General features: G+C 40.8%; 2 protein-coding genes across 2 annotated transcripts; one reads left to right on the forward strand and one right to left on the reverse strand.

Moving 5' to 3' along the window:
• The first annotated feature begins 29 nt into the window (after positions 1-29).
• On the forward strand, positions 30-9,798 carry dnajc2 (DnaJ (Hsp40) homolog, subfamily C, member 2). Its single transcript, XM_054799857.1, has 16 exons — positions 30-241; positions 746-936; positions 1,374-1,449; positions 1,840-1,938; positions 3,577-3,799; positions 3,880-3,945; positions 4,024-4,115; positions 4,214-4,335; positions 4,546-4,695; positions 5,557-5,645; positions 7,486-7,555; positions 7,758-7,939; positions 8,720-8,820; positions 8,923-9,033; positions 9,150-9,310; positions 9,632-9,798. Exons 1-16 carry the CDS (start codon positions 187-189, stop codon positions 9,698-9,700), a joined length of 1,857 nt encoding a protein of 618 aa, XP_054655832.1. The 5' UTR covers positions 30-186; the 3' UTR covers positions 9,701-9,798.
• On the reverse strand, positions 9,420-15,319 carry pmpcb (peptidase, mitochondrial processing subunit beta). The gene is made up of 13 exons (XM_054799858.1): positions 15,171-15,319; positions 14,022-14,159; positions 13,827-13,913; positions 13,585-13,714; positions 13,215-13,413; positions 13,045-13,124; positions 12,614-12,726; positions 11,888-12,031; positions 11,479-11,639; positions 11,325-11,410; positions 11,171-11,259; positions 10,036-10,111; positions 9,420-9,910 (listed from the first exon to the last, which is right to left on the reverse strand). Exons 1-13 carry the CDS (start codon positions 15,252-15,254, stop codon positions 9,846-9,848), a joined length of 1,452 nt encoding a protein of 483 aa, XP_054655833.1. The 5' UTR covers positions 15,255-15,319; the 3' UTR covers positions 9,420-9,845.
• Between the last annotated feature and the right edge of the window lie 142 nt (positions 15,320-15,461).

A 15,461-nucleotide genomic window follows, 5' to 3' on the forward strand; every position in this document is an offset into this window, starting at 1 on the left:
GACTTGGCATCTACTGTAACACGGAATGTTTTACAAGGTGACACCCGGAGTTTCTCACGAATGTGTTCTTTTTTACTGGATGCCCATGTGGTGTGTAAATAAGCGGGCCTGAATTTGAATCACTTTCTGAAAATATCATTTCAAGGATTGTGGCACCTGAATGTTCGTGTTGCCATTCTTCCGAAAATGTTATTAGAAGCGGTGGACGGGGATGGAACGACTGTGTTCAAAGCTGTTGCCGGTAAGAAGCGTGTGTGAGGCCACTGGGAGGTAGCTTGCTAAGCTACCCTACTTTTGAGTTTGTTAGCATACTCGTCAGCGATATGCTTGATTACAGACAATGACATTGAGCTAATATAAAAGGCAAATAACAGTTGAATGCCCCCCTTTATATTTTAATGAGTGATTTTAGCCCAGTAATGGAACTGTTGCATAATAGCCCATTGCTGCCCACTCACGGCTCACATACTGCAGCTTCTTGACAGGTAATGTTATCTCCATTCATTTCATTTTTTTACGCTGATACATCCATTCATGCTTCAACGCCTGTTGTATTTAAACAGACTTGTGTATTTAAGATTACTTCTCAGAGTAAGCTATTACATAAGCACAGGATTTGTGCAATCAAACTATTTCAAGGATGGTTTACTCAACTGCAGAAAGTATCAGCTGTTAATTTGAACAGCAGTTTACTGTTGTTGTTTTTAAAAACATAACTATTTTTAAAGTTGTTTCCCTCTATTAGCCTCTGTGCAGGTTCAGGTAGAGCCCGTGGGTCGCTGGTTTGAAGCTTATGTGAAGAGGCAAAACAGGAATGCGTCGACGTCCTTTCAGGAGCTGGAAGAGGAGGAGGAGTCCTCTGAGGAGTCAGATGATGAGGAGTTTCAGCTGGAGGAGCATCCGATGCTCCGAACACTTGACCCAAAGGACTGGAAGGCAAGAAAACAGATTTGCGTGTCAAAACATGCAACAAAATTGCTGCAGCAGCTCTGTTGGATAGGAGTATAAAATATCACATGAAAACAGAAGAATCTAAGTCAAATATGCACAAAATGAGGAAAAGCATGTCAACAAAGTGCCGTAGGTTCAAAAATCTTATATTATCACCCATTCTCTTTTTGTCTCTGGCCAAAGTCACAAGTAAATGTGCAAGCCACAGCTAGTTTCAACTTTGCTGATGTCGACAACCGCTTACGTCAACGTCAGTCAGCTAGTCTGAGGGGTGTCGACGTGAGAGAGTTCCACTGTTACGTACCTTGTGAAATTGCAATAACCCTATAGAGTTCAATTAATATCCGACCCATGCATTTGTTGTTTTTGCCCTCCCTGATTATTTTAATGGTATCATTTTTCCTCTGTTACTGTGCTGTTAGAATCAAGATCACTATGCTGTCCTCGGTCTGCCGCACTTGAGGTACAAAGCCACTCAGAAACAGATCAAAGCTGCCCGTGAGTATGCTGTCAAGTTCCGCTCTCATTCTGCTCCTTTTCCACTGCACAGTACCTGCTTGGCTCTCCTCCTGCTACTCCCGATTGCCACAGCTTGGTCCCTGCAACTTTTGGGAATACACAACCCTAAAATGACAAAATAAACACACAGAGTATTGTTAGCTTACCCCGTTGCAGTGCCTTATCTCCGGATGCTGTAGTATTGTGCTCCATTGTCTCCACTTTGCTGCAACGCTGATTACAGTCTCCTCCAGCAGCCCATATCTCTTCCATTGTTGTGTGGCCCAGTGTGCTATTTCAGAGCCTCACTGTGCAGTGGAAAGGCGGCAGTGGATCTCCATTGTGCAAAGAAGTTACATTGTAGATACATACTTCATTGTTTCTCAACAGATAAAGCCATTGTGTTGAAGCACCATCCTGACAAAAGGAAAGCTGCCGGAGAGCAGATTTTAGAAGGAGACAATGATTACTTCACATGTATAACTAAAGGTAGGATGCTTCTTTGTAGGGGTGGGCGATACTGCAAATTTTGGTCTTGATTTGGTACTGCGTAAGTACAGGGCCATTATTGCAGATACTGATACTTTTTTTTTTTTTTTTTTACCTGGAATGTTTCCAAGACCCATCCATCCATTCATCTATCAATTTAGTATGCCGCTTATCCTAATTAGGTTCGCAGGGGTATGCTGGAGTCTATCCCAGTTGACTTCGGGCGAGAGGCGGGGTACACCCTGGACTGGTCGTCTGTCAATCGCAGGGCACATATAGACAAACAACCATTCACGCTCACATTCATACCTATGGGCAATTTAGAGTCGCCAATTAACTAACATGCTCACATGCATGTTTTTGGAATGTGGGAGGAAATCGGAGCACCCGGAGAAAACCCGGGAACATGTAAACTCCTCACAGAGATGCTCAAGCGGAGATTCGAACCCAATCTCCTGACTGTGTGGCCGACATGTTAACCACTAAGCCACCTTGCGGCCCTGTTTCCAAGATCATCGAATGATTTTGTCTTTAATTTGTTGCTCAATGATTGCAGTCAGAATAAAACACAGGACAAAGATTTAAGGTAAGCAAAAAAAATAAAAATAAATACTGTAAACTTAATTGCGAATAGTTTAACAATGTAGAAATAAAGTGATATAAGACAAAAAAAAATGAAACAATATCAACACAACAGTACAATTATTCCCCTTTATTACATACAATTGTTTGAGCAAAATAAAGTAAATAATGTAAAATAAATGAATCATAAATAATTTAATAAAAATGAATGAAAAATAAATAGCAATCGATCTTGATATTTGGATTGATCTGTGCACCTCTACTATGTTATATAACAATACCAACAATATGAATAACACAACAAAAACACAGATATTTGTGAAGATAAACATAGAAGAGAACCGAAAAATATCAGTCTTATCACACGAGTATCAACCCCATACTGATACTACCTTTGGCATCCATACTATCAATATTTGGATCGATCTGCCCACCCCTACAATACTATGCAACAGTGTTACTTCAGTTTACGTTATGAATTTGTTCCAAAAGATTCGAGGGAAACCTAAATGTACGAAAAGGAGGCCATTTTTTCCCACAGGAAATAATGTAAATCCAGTGAATCCATTCCAGACGCCCAAAAATATTAACCAAAAATACAATTCATGCAGAAAACAGTGCAAGATCATTAGAAATGACGAATGGATGGAACTCGTTGTTGATGCGGACTTCCCGTACATCCTGGCAAAATCGAATTCAGTAATGTTTCGCATCTTCTTTATCAAATTGCTGGCACTCGCAACTTTCTTTGGCCCCATGGCGGCTTATTTAGCAGTCGCACTCGATAAGATATGCACGCCGCAAGTCAGCCACGCGTAGGGTGCTTTGTTTGGGCACTGGATGTTATAATAACAGACAAGATATTTGTGGACATAAAGAGAAGAGAACTGAAAAACGTAGATCCCATCATGCTTGTATTGATCCAACATTGATAATACCCTTGGTATTGATACTACCCATAGTTGGTTCCATCCGCCCACCCCTACTACTTTTTACAAATGCTTGTATCACCTTTGGGTCCTCACACACACTGTTTTTAATATTTCGGACCTACAGCTATAGAAGCCCTGTCCGACCCTGTGAAGAGACGAGCCTTTGACAGTGTAGATCCCACGTTTGACAATAGCGTCCCCTCCAAGAGTGAAGGCAAAGAGAACTTCTTCCAGGTGTTTGCTTCGGTTTTTGAGCGAAATTCCCGATGGTCGACCAAAAAGCATGTGCCCAAACTAGGAGCCATGGAGTCGTCCTTCGAAGATGTGGACAACTTCTACTCATTTTGGTATGTGGTCGAGGTACGGTTTGAGCCATACATAAAATAAAATGTGCGGAAGGCCTTCATACTCGTGTCTGTTGTTACAGGTACAATTTTGATTCATGGAGGGAATTCTCATACTTGGATGAAGAGGAGAAAGAGAAGGCTGAATGGTAGGCCTTTTTAGCCCTTGAATCCAATTGTTGGGACCCCCAGTGCCTGACCGGCTTGTTCATATTGTCCCCCTGTAGTCGAGATGAGAGGAGATGGATCGAAAAGCAGAATCGAGCCTCCAGAGCTCAGAGGAAAAAGGAGGAGATGAACAGAATACGAACACTAGTTGGTACAGAGACGGCAGTTGTCATGTCACAGTTGAGAAGTCGCGGTATGCCACGTGGAAAGGAATGACTAATGGCATTGTGTTGTATTTTTCCTGCACAGACACCGCCTACAGCTGTGATCCGAGAATAAAGAAGTTCAAAGAAGAGGAAAAAGCCAGGAAGGAATCTGAGAAGAAGGCGAAAGCTGAAGCCAAGAAGAAAGAGCAGGAAGAGAAGGAGCGAGTCAGTCTAGCGATCCAAATACATGATTTCTGTTAATATGTTCAAACCGTTTGTGTCAAGGCTGCAGCTTACCCACGACCCCAAGTGGTATAAAAAAATGGATGGATGGTTTATTAATGAAGATTCCTACTGCTTGTGAAGAGCACACAAGCCATTGCTTTGCTATAAAGGATAAATACGAATTACATGCAAATCATTGTGTGTTGGCAGGTCCGGCAGGCAGAGCTCGAGGTGGCTCGTTTGGCTAAAGAGAAAGAGGAAGAAGAGGCCAAGCAGGCTGCCCAGTTGGCCAAGAAGGAGAAGGAAATTCAGAAGAAGGCCATCAAAAAGGAACGGCAGAAGCTCAGGACGACCTGCAAGGTTAATTCTGTTCATATACTATGTTTTAGGGATGTCCCGATCCGCATTTTTTGGCTTCCGATCCAATTTCTTTAATAGTCTTCCCGATCCGATTGATTTCTTTTTTATAAGAATGGGCTTTTGCTACAAACAGGACTTTGTGGAATTGAGTGTGTTTATGAAAATAGCTCTTCAACATATTAAAAATAATGTAACCAAAGTCTTGCTGAATTTACTTTATTACACAGCATGACCAACAACATTGTTTGGCTTTTGGAACAAACCTGTGTGAGTAAGCTCCCCAAGCCAATAAGAGTCCATCCAATAAAAGATAAAATAGGAAAAAATGGGCGTGCAAAATAGTTTTAGGGTAGGACTAATCATTTGTCGTGGTTAAAAAAAACAATTTGTGGTGGGATTTAGAATATATGACATTTTTTTAACAAACTCGCTTCAACACAATAGTAATTTATTGACGGTCCCTAGTATAAACAACCAGCGGTTAGAGCAGCACTTCTCGTGCGGTGAGACCATTGTTTTGGCAATAAGTTGATCCCTGAAATCTCTGGATGGGCAGTGGGGGTGGCCGGAGAGTGACCAAGGGTGGACACGGCCACCACGCAGCTCCGCCACTGCGTGCGAGCTCCCCACACAATGACACAGCAGTCTGGGCACAGTGAGAGGGAACTACCGCTGTAGCTATGGAGCCCAATATCCAACGTCCAACGTGAAACTGACTTCACCACCGTACACCGCGGACATGTCTGCATGGTGGTGTTGCGTTTTCTTGATCGGGACACCCCTACTATGTATACAAGTATGAACTCTAGACCTGCTTGGTTACTAATGCGTTTTATTTCCATGGCTTGTCTCACTTCACAGAACTGGAATTACTTTGCTGACAATGAAGCCGAAAATGTGAAGATGATGGAGGAGGTAGAGAAGCTCTGTGATAGGCTGGAGCTCACAAGGTAGGAGAGTAGGAGATACGCGGTTGGGTTTGTTGGAAAAGTGTTCCTTTGCTGTACATTTCAGTATCCGTTATGAATGCTACTAACGTTTCGTGGAACCTCTGATTGAGACCAAAGCTGGTTAACTTCATTTCTCTCAAAGCGTTTCATGTAAAGTTCATTGTTCATTCAGTTCCAGAGTTAAACCTGCCATTATGAACCTTAGGGCAATGAACACATTGTGGTGACCAACAATATTGTCTTAAACATTGTAGACATTTCTCTCAAGTGTACTTCCGTTTCCATGTCATGAGTTTGTTGTAGCCTTTGGCCGTAGCCATTTAGCTATTGCTAAAGAATTGTTGCCTGTTGTTGAGTTGCGTGGAGAGTAAACTGATTGGTGCCACCTACCTCGACTAGCAAGACTAGCAACCTGTTCACAGTCCGTCTCTTAAAGAACGTGAGAGCCTCGGCTGCGGGCGAAACGGTTTGTCGCACGTGCTCCGTAGATTAGCGTGACTGAAGATGAGAATGGATGTAAATAGCGTTAGCAGTGCTCTAGCGAGTCACCAGGAAAGATTTTCAACACATCAGCAAAACATACGTACATGATAGCATTTATCGTATCTGTTGTGTATTTTGTAAAACTAGGACAGGAACGACATCAAATGAAATGCACTAAATGAATACAGAGCCGCCACCCACCAGTACAAGCCTGGCGTTTGTTTTTCAGAGAGGTGCACTGAACAAATATGCACGTTAGCACTCGATAACATCATCAAATCTTACCTTTATGCATTCCCACATTGCATCAGCATTTGGGACCAAATATGAGGTGAAGGAAAAAGGGGAACAATGCAGTATAGTAGTCTGTGCAGAAAGTTACCTAGATGTTGTGTTCAAGAGCCATCAAACAAAGTGGGACAAGTCTTAACATGGGGGATGTAAACTGGGGGATTTCGAACTGTATATATATACATATACATATATATATATATATATATATACATATATATATATATATATATATATACACACATATATATATACACACACACACACACACACACACATATATATACACATATATATATATATATATACACACATATATATATATATACACACACACACACACACACACATACATATATATATATATATATATATATATATATATATATATGTGTATATATATGTGTGTGTGTGTGTGTGTGTATATATATATATGTGTGTATATATATATATATATATATATATATATATATATATATGTATGTGTGTGTGTGTGTGTGTGTGTATATATATCCATTCACATAAAATTTGATGTAGTTATTTCAAAAGTGTTTTTTTTACATTTTTTTTTTTATGATTGCCTGAACAAATCTTGATGCGTATGGAATCGTCTTAGCACAAAGAGATATTTGCCGGTGTGTCCAGACTTTAGTGACACCCTGTACAAAAAATGCGAACTTAATAATATAATAATAAGAATTATTATAACATATATTATTAATATTAGAATAATAATCATTTTTTATTATTATTATATTATTATAACTAGTTAATACAAAATAAATTAAATATATATATACAAATATTTATTACTAACTGAAGTCAAATATTTTAAAGAAATTACATTTAATGACAAAGTATATCTAATAAAATCATACATTCAATTAAAATATATTTAAAAAATATGATTTGTGTTATATAAAGTAACATTTTGGAATACATATAATTGTGCAATATATTCATGTTTCTTATGTGTACAGACGTTTCTGCTTTCAGGGCTAAACTTTTGCTGCACTAGTTTGTAACATTTCATTCGGTTTAAATACAGAGCTGTCTTTTCTTCCAGCCTGCAGTCTCTCAATGAACTCTTGGCCTCAGCTTCAAAGGAGGACAGCAAGCTAGCAGTAGAAAAGCAGGTAAAAAAAACCCCCAGAGATATTAATAGATAGAAGATACTGTGAAACAGGAGACAATAATGGATACAAGATATTGTGATAAAAGGAGCTAATTATAGATGGAGGATATCGTAAACAGAAAGTGCTAATGGATAAGATCATGTCAAAAGAGATAGCAATGGAGAGAAGATACCTGAACTGTCCGTATTGTCTGTCCTGTCAGGTGCAGGAGGTGAATGCTCAGCTGCAGAGGGAGAAGGAGGCCGAGTTCCAGGCCATGCAGACGGGTCGCAGCGCCGAGCAGGCCAGCGGCGGAGGAGGAAGCGGCGGGAAAGGCTGGAATGAGGAAGACCTCCAGCTGCTTATCAAGGCGGTCAATCTATTTCCTGCTGGAACCAACGCCAGGTAAAGTCAGGGTGGCATGAGCCATACTTTAGTTCACATCGTGGTTGTCTGTAGCGTGATTTACAGTACATACCTGAGATGACCCTGGAAATACCACATACTGGAGGTGTGTCGTTGCGTTTGCAGTGGGAGATTAGCATTCAGGGGTTTTCCTAGGAGTTTTTGAAGCGTTGGTGGTGGGCTGCATGGGTGGCGGACTGCCTCCGCTGTGGCAGCAATTTTTTTTTTTAAATATTTAAATTTACTTTCGGTGATAATGTCAGCATTAGGGTCGTTTTCACAGGCTTCAACAAGAAATGCATTCATTAACTTTACATACCTTTCAAGTGTTCTGCTACTAGGAGACTAGTGTGAGGTAAATCGATTTTCAGACGTATGGTATCTTTTAGCTTGTTTGAAATTTTCAGTTCATTTGGAGCCGTTAATGCGTACATTTCAAGTCCGAGTCCTATCATTTCTGTTCATAATATACTGTAAAAATGGGCATAAATGAAACAAAGTTGCAAATGGTGATTAATCATGATTAATTTGGAAACTCATTAATTTCATGATTAATCACCATTTGCAACTATATATATATCTGACAAATGTATTAGCAAAATAGATTTGTCCAAATAAAATCCCAAGCCTCCCAACAGATGCCTGGTACCTCCTGCAGCTCAGTAAACAAATGTCCCCGACCGCTATATGGAAAAAGCCACATTACAGTACAGCTGTGCCGCCCTGCTTTGCATTTGATGTATTTCATACTGATGAATACATGTTTTTGTTGTTTAACAGATGGGAGGTTATCGCCAACTACATGAATTTGCACTCCACAAGCAGCATGAAGAGGACCGCCAAAGATGTCATCAACAAAGCTAAGAGTCTACAGCGGCTCGGTAAAGATTGCATTTGGTTGTAGTGCTAGCAGTAGGAATCTTAAAGCCCCAATCAAGTGTAAATGCTGGAACGACTAGCAAAGAAATGTCTTGTCTCCTCAGACCCACTCCAGAAAGATGACATTAACAGAAAAGCCTTTGAGAAGTTCAAGAAGGAGCATACTAGCGTACCAACCACCGTAGACAACGCTGTGCCCTCAGAGAGGTTTGAAGGTGAGTGCTGTGTTGCTAGCGTCAATGAAATCGCTCTAGGTTTGCTGTCAGCAGATTGGAAGGAGGTCTACGTGTCAAAGTGCGTAAAATAAAAGCTTCCTGTCCGCGTCTTGAAGGCCCCGGTGGTGATGGAAACGTGGCCCCCTGGACCACAGAAGAGCAGAAGCTTCTAGAGCAGGCGCTAAAAACCTACCCTGTCAGCACACCTGAACGCTGGGAGAAGATAGCCGCCTCCGTCCCGGGACGAAACAAGAAAGACTGTATGAAGAGGTACAAGGTAAAGTGGTGGTCTCTTCCTAATAGCAACAATAATAGTAGGGGCTGTAACGCTACGCCTTAAGCACAGTTAGGTTCATTTTGGGTACAGTAAAGGAATAAAACGTAAAACTGCTTAGCTTTTTTAATGATTTTTAAAATGAAACAAACCTGCACACGCCCTTACTTTTAATGTGTCCCAAGTAGGACATCAGTACACCTCTTGAAAAATGTGATTATGACTACCGGTACATGTACAATTACATCCTTCATTAATAGTATCATGTAGTATAGCAGTAGTGTGTGTATATATTAATCGTGAAATGTCACATTTCTCCGCCAGGAACTGGTGGAGATGGTTAAAGCCAAGAAAGCTGCACAGGAGCAAGTGGCGAGCAAGAGTAAAAAATGACAACGCAAAGCCAATATGTCTGTCTTCATTATTATAACAGTATTGTGTTGGTCTTTATTTTATAATAAAATCATTAAAAGAACAACAAAAAATACTACGGACTTGAATGCTGTGTTTTCTTTTATACATTTGAAAGCAATTCTGCTCAGGTCCTCATCCAGAACATCCCGTTGTGAATCTGATTGTAGTCAGGAAGCTGTTCAATCGGCCCTGAAAGAGAGTCAGTTTGATTTTTAAAACGTTTTACACCTCTTCTGTCCCGACTAGTGGTGTATACGTCAGTAGGTCACGTTACTAACAAATTATTAACGATCACAATGACAACAGTGACATACCAACAGCTGCAATGGCAGGAGCTTTGTTGTAGATGTGTTTAGTGCACACATCCTTGATGGTGGACGTGTCCACGGCCTTTTGAAAGGGAAAGTTACAAACGTAAAAAGAATGTAACACCATAACCATATATAATCACAACAATGTTAAACATCCACATTTATATAAATGCTTATTCTTGATGGCACTAACTACCAAAAGTGCCTAGGCAGTTTTCTAATGATTTTATTTCAAGCCATGTAGTGTAGGTAAACATTAACATGAGGAGAATGGCTAAAGTGCAAACAGTTAGCACTAAGTACTTAAAGCGCTAAGGCAGTTTCATAGTGGTTTCCCATCAAACCATGTGCGGAAATGCTATTTAACACGAGGAGAATGGCAAAAATCCTAACATGCTCACAGTTAGAATGGCTCAGTACTAAATATTTGTGAATGTAATAGTTTAATTACTTGTAGTAATTAAGTAGTAGTAGTAAAGTAGCTGTTAGCTTATTGGCAAATGCACTTTTGTTCATGTAGAATTTTCTTCCCAAATAAGTGAGAAATACTTTGTCTATAATAAATCATTTGTCAAATTTTGTGGCATAACCGTGCCATTGAGCACATAAAAATCTTGTGGTTAAATATGATTAAAGCATTTGCGTAGGTGCGATTAATCGAGATTGAGTGGGGCCCGAGTGTATTTAATTGCGCAAAATGTACCTGGATGCGAGTCGCCTGTTAAACTCTTGCATTTGTGAGGTGATTAATCGCACAACTATCTGCCGGCATGTCATTAATCGAAGTCGCACAGATATTGCAATCATGTGCTAAAATGAGATTAATTGCACAGAGTCATGAGATTAATCAGGATTAAAATTTGTAATAATTGTTGAGCAATATTAAATATATCAATTTTAATACTTTTACTGATTTTATACTTTACAAGATAAGTATTTTTAAATAAAAAATGAATTTGTCCGCCATTATAAATGACCTAATACTGGTACTCTCTGTAGGTAAAGTAAATTGAAAAACCCTGGCCATAGGAAATACGGTGGTATTAGTATCCAAACTAAAATATGATTAAAAAGTCCAGGTTCTAGTAAAAACAAGACAAACATTATTATTAGTGTTTAAAGGAACATGTCCACTCACATCAATCCGGGCCTCGAGCTCATGCAAAGGTATCCTTCGACTGTAACACAACATCTGTCTGCCAATGTCCTCGCATATGGGGGTGGACCCTAGGAAGAACAAAGATGATGAAATATGAATGTCTTTGATCGTCCGTGTTGGTTTAGCGTCTTACCATCCAGGTGCAGTAACATGTTCGTCTTGAGGAGATTTTTAGCCCGAGCCACCTCGCTCTCGCTTACGCTGGTGCATAGCGACATCCTGACATCACATTAAAACAAACGTAAAAGGCTGCAAATCCCGTCGTAACAATGTGGGATAGAGCGCACCATTGTTTCTGGGTGAAGTGCATCATGTCCTTGACGGTGCCGGCCTCACACACCATGTAGAGCCCCCACAGGCCTGTGTCGGTGTAGCAGGTGTTGAAGGACTGGAAGCTGTGGCACAGGTTTCCCTGACACGCCATCTGAGCCAGTTTACTGGACAGATTCTGAAAGTACACAAAAGTTTAAAAAAAACTAACTTAGTTGTCATATAAACCAACAACTGTTAGCATTTCTGCCATTTGCATGATAAATAGTATTAACCTACGACGGTTTCAATTTTTGTCTCTTTCTGCATTTTGATGCTCTTCTAACAATCTTTTGTCATTTTTCTCCTGTTTTAAAGATTTTATTCTGGAGTGTTTAAGTACAAAACTTAAAAAAAAAAAAAACTACAACAAACAAACAAACTCACAACTCCTCCTCCAAAGGAGCGGTCCCAGTTTCCAATAAGTGTGTTTGCCACCATGAGAGGGATGGTGTCAGGGTGTGACCATCCAACGGCCTCCACGGCAATAGCGATATGAGCCAACGGCATCTTGTCGTCACGTACACGAATCTGAAAAATCATGGAGTTGTTAGAAGAATTTACTTATTCATTACCTATACAGTGGAACCCATTTAACCCCTTGGACTGGTTGACCGACGTTGGTATAAGTGGTTGTCGACATAAGCAAAACTAGGTATTGCTTGCACATTCTTGTGACTTTGGCTAGAGAGATGAAGATGCATGTTTCTGGCTGATGGATAACAATCTAAAAACAAATGGGTGCATTTTGTTAGTTGCTGTGGTCGAATCCAGGTTAATACTGCCATGCTTTGATTTTGAAGCTTACTTTGCACTGAACAGGAAGTCACAGTGCATCACAATGCTGTGTAACTGGACAGTAGTCAAGTTGCCGTTTCATGCCGCTTAGCCATAATGACGACGACTACAATACATGTCAGCATCAACAGACCCGTTTGTCATAGAAATGACACCTTTGGGTCTCAAATTGTACGTCGACAAAAGCAATCGACATCCACTTTAGCGGGCACTTTAAAGTATTCCGAAAACCACAGTGGACCGGGACTCGATGAGTAGCGAGTTCACCTGTATAATGTATTTATAGACCGAGAGAGTTAATAAGGACTCCTTTACCTCACTTCCTGTGAAGGGGCACGACGGCAGTGTCGGGGCATCGCTCTCGTACCTGCCAAGAAGCTTTCCAAAGTGATACTTGGCCAGATCAATGAGCTCATTGTGACAAACTCCTGTTTGGACGCACATAAGAGCACACATTCAGGAAACGGTCCGACGGATAATGCAGTGACTCCCCAACGTTTTGGTTTGACACCACAACAATTAGGACGAGCCTGATGAATCCTAGGAGTGGGCGGATTGATATAAAATGTAAATATCATTAGCATCGGCATAAAAGGTAGTATCAGTATCGAATGGATACTAGAGTGAAGAAATTGATATATTCCCAGTTCTCTTCTATGCTTATTTTCACCAAAATGTCTTTTTTTTGTTGTGTTGTTCATATTCTTACATCACTTTTTCCACATAATGCTCCAAACAGTTCTCACCTCCAGCAGCAGCCAGCACTATTCTCGGACCTTTGTAGTGCGTGGTGATGTATTCAACCAGATCTCCTCTGTTAATCGTCCTGCAATTCAACAACTGTGTGTTCAAATCCTGGTGCAGAACATTTAAGAGAATGTGTTGGGTTTTTTTTTTAAACAAAAAAATATCTTACTTGATATTCTCGGTTGGACCCAGGATGGTCCTGCCCAGTGCCGTGGACTGGTATGCAGTGGCGTGCAGGTAATCGAAAACCACTTCCTGCAGATTAGTCTCCACTTCTTGCATCTCTCGGAGGATCACACCCCGTTCCCTCTCGATCTCGGCTTCACCTAACGTGCTGTTCTGGATGATGTCAGCCAAGATCTCCACAGCTTTGAAGAATATAACATACAAGTAACATGAGTTTACATGATATTGTTGATTTTAATTCCAATTACAATCACTACAAAATCAATGATCTTGAAAAATTTCAAGTAAAAAGCCTTCATAGGCCCTGCATTTGCTTGGTATCCAAAATTTCACCCACCCCTACATTATACTACCTCTTGGAAGATCCTTGGAGAAGGCCTTGGCATAGTACACAGTCTGCTCCCGAGATGTGTACGCATTTAGATGTGCCCCCATGTTCTCAATTTCTAACTCCAGGTCCAACTGGGACCGCTTCCTGGTGCCCTGGCACAAAAGACCAAAGATAATAGATTTTCTCTCACTGAAGAACTGGTTGACGTCGGTCCCGTAACCCGTCTGTGCTCGCTAAACTCAGTGTTTAGGGTGACCATCTCACCTTAAACGCCATGTGCTCTAGAAAATGCGCTGTGCCATTATTTCTTTCATTCTCATAACGACTGCCGGCGTCAATCCAGAGCCCCACCTGAAAGAAGTCACTTGTTTATGCAGAGACTAAGGGCTGTGTGATCGCAACAAATGTGACAATGCGACTCACGGCGCAGCAATCGGTTGGGAGTTTTGCGTGACTTACTGTACACGTTGAAAGCCCAGAGTCCTCAGAAGCCACACGGAACCCATTTTCCAAAGTGGTTACTTTCGTTTCAGGGACATTTAAAGCCACGTGGTGAGCAGCCTGTGTCGCCAAGCGTCTGTGTGGTCCAGCAGTGAGCTACAAAAAAGAAAAACGGCAATGATGTCACTTTCTGTGGTCCATGTTGATGTTCTTTTGTTCTGGTTTGATTTTTATATTTTGTATTTACTTCTGCCTATTAAGTTTTTATATTTTGTCTTTATTAAGAGTGCACGATAATCAGTCCAATGAGGAATTATGGTGTTATACCGATAAATCCGATAACACTACCTCAAATTGAAACTGCACTTTAGTGCCTTTTCATTAAAGCGACCGTTTGCAACTGGCTCCAAGTTACATTTTTTAAACAAACAATACAAGACCACCACCATCTAACATGTCATTAGTGGCTTCACACTGTCAGCGCATAGCAAAGCTCCTTGTGCATGTTTGTGTTGTAGATCGTACCTTACACGCTCCGACTAGGAAGAGGGCGGGATATGATGCTTGCAACACGTTTGAAAGTTAGCGCCCTGTAGACAGTTGCGTAACGAAAACAGTCACTTTAATCCGCAGTTTGGGTCGCCGCTTGTCATTGAGGGATGATGGTGGGTCCCGCAGACAAACCAGAGAGCCAATGAGCTAAGGGTAGCCGGGGTGAGTAAGTGAATGAGTTTATAGAGACGAGTACCCGTGAGACTCACGAGTTTCGAACGTCACGACTCGTTTATGAATCGCACTGCACTGCACACTCACCATTTGTGAGTGTGTTAAGTGCAGCATCCGGGTACTAACGTAGCGTACTGCATTTTGCTGTACAGTTTAAGTGTGAACGCACTTGTGCAGTCAAAATGCTACCATTTAGTGTCCGAATTAAAACACGGGCCTTGTTTCGTTCCACATGTCTCATGTTGTGAATGACAACAAAGCATCCGTTCATCTATAACATTTACACACTAATGTTAAGATTATTTAGTCTTAAGTCATGAAATGCAACTGAGCTGTGTCAACTTATCCAATTATTACATGCTTTGAAGTGCGTTAAAACGATAACATTGAAAACTATCGAACATATTTTAAGTAGAATAGATGGTAACTTAATCATCTTACTCTGCCCAGACGATTTTGCTCCAGCAAAGATCTGCGTAACAAACATATTCCGGTAGATGTGAAGAGACGTAAGGGGGTCGCCATTTTTATCTGTCAGACTGCGCACGAGTCGTTTTCAGTGGCAACATGATGCGTCACATCCGCTTGAGAAAACGCTGCATTCAAGTAACCTTGTTACAGCGTGAGTCTTCAGCCCAGAGATACATTATAAGGTAATTGGGCGGAAAGACAATATCGAAGAGAAACGCAAAATCCCAAACAAGATTTCTTTTTCATCGTTTGGCTACAGTC

This window comes from Dunckerocampus dactyliophorus, chromosome 15, assembly GCF_027744805.1.
Source record: "Dunckerocampus dactyliophorus isolate RoL2022-P2 chromosome 15, RoL_Ddac_1.1, whole genome shotgun sequence".
Taxonomy (NCBI): Eukaryota; Metazoa; Chordata; class Actinopteri; order Syngnathiformes; family Syngnathidae; genus Dunckerocampus; species Dunckerocampus dactyliophorus.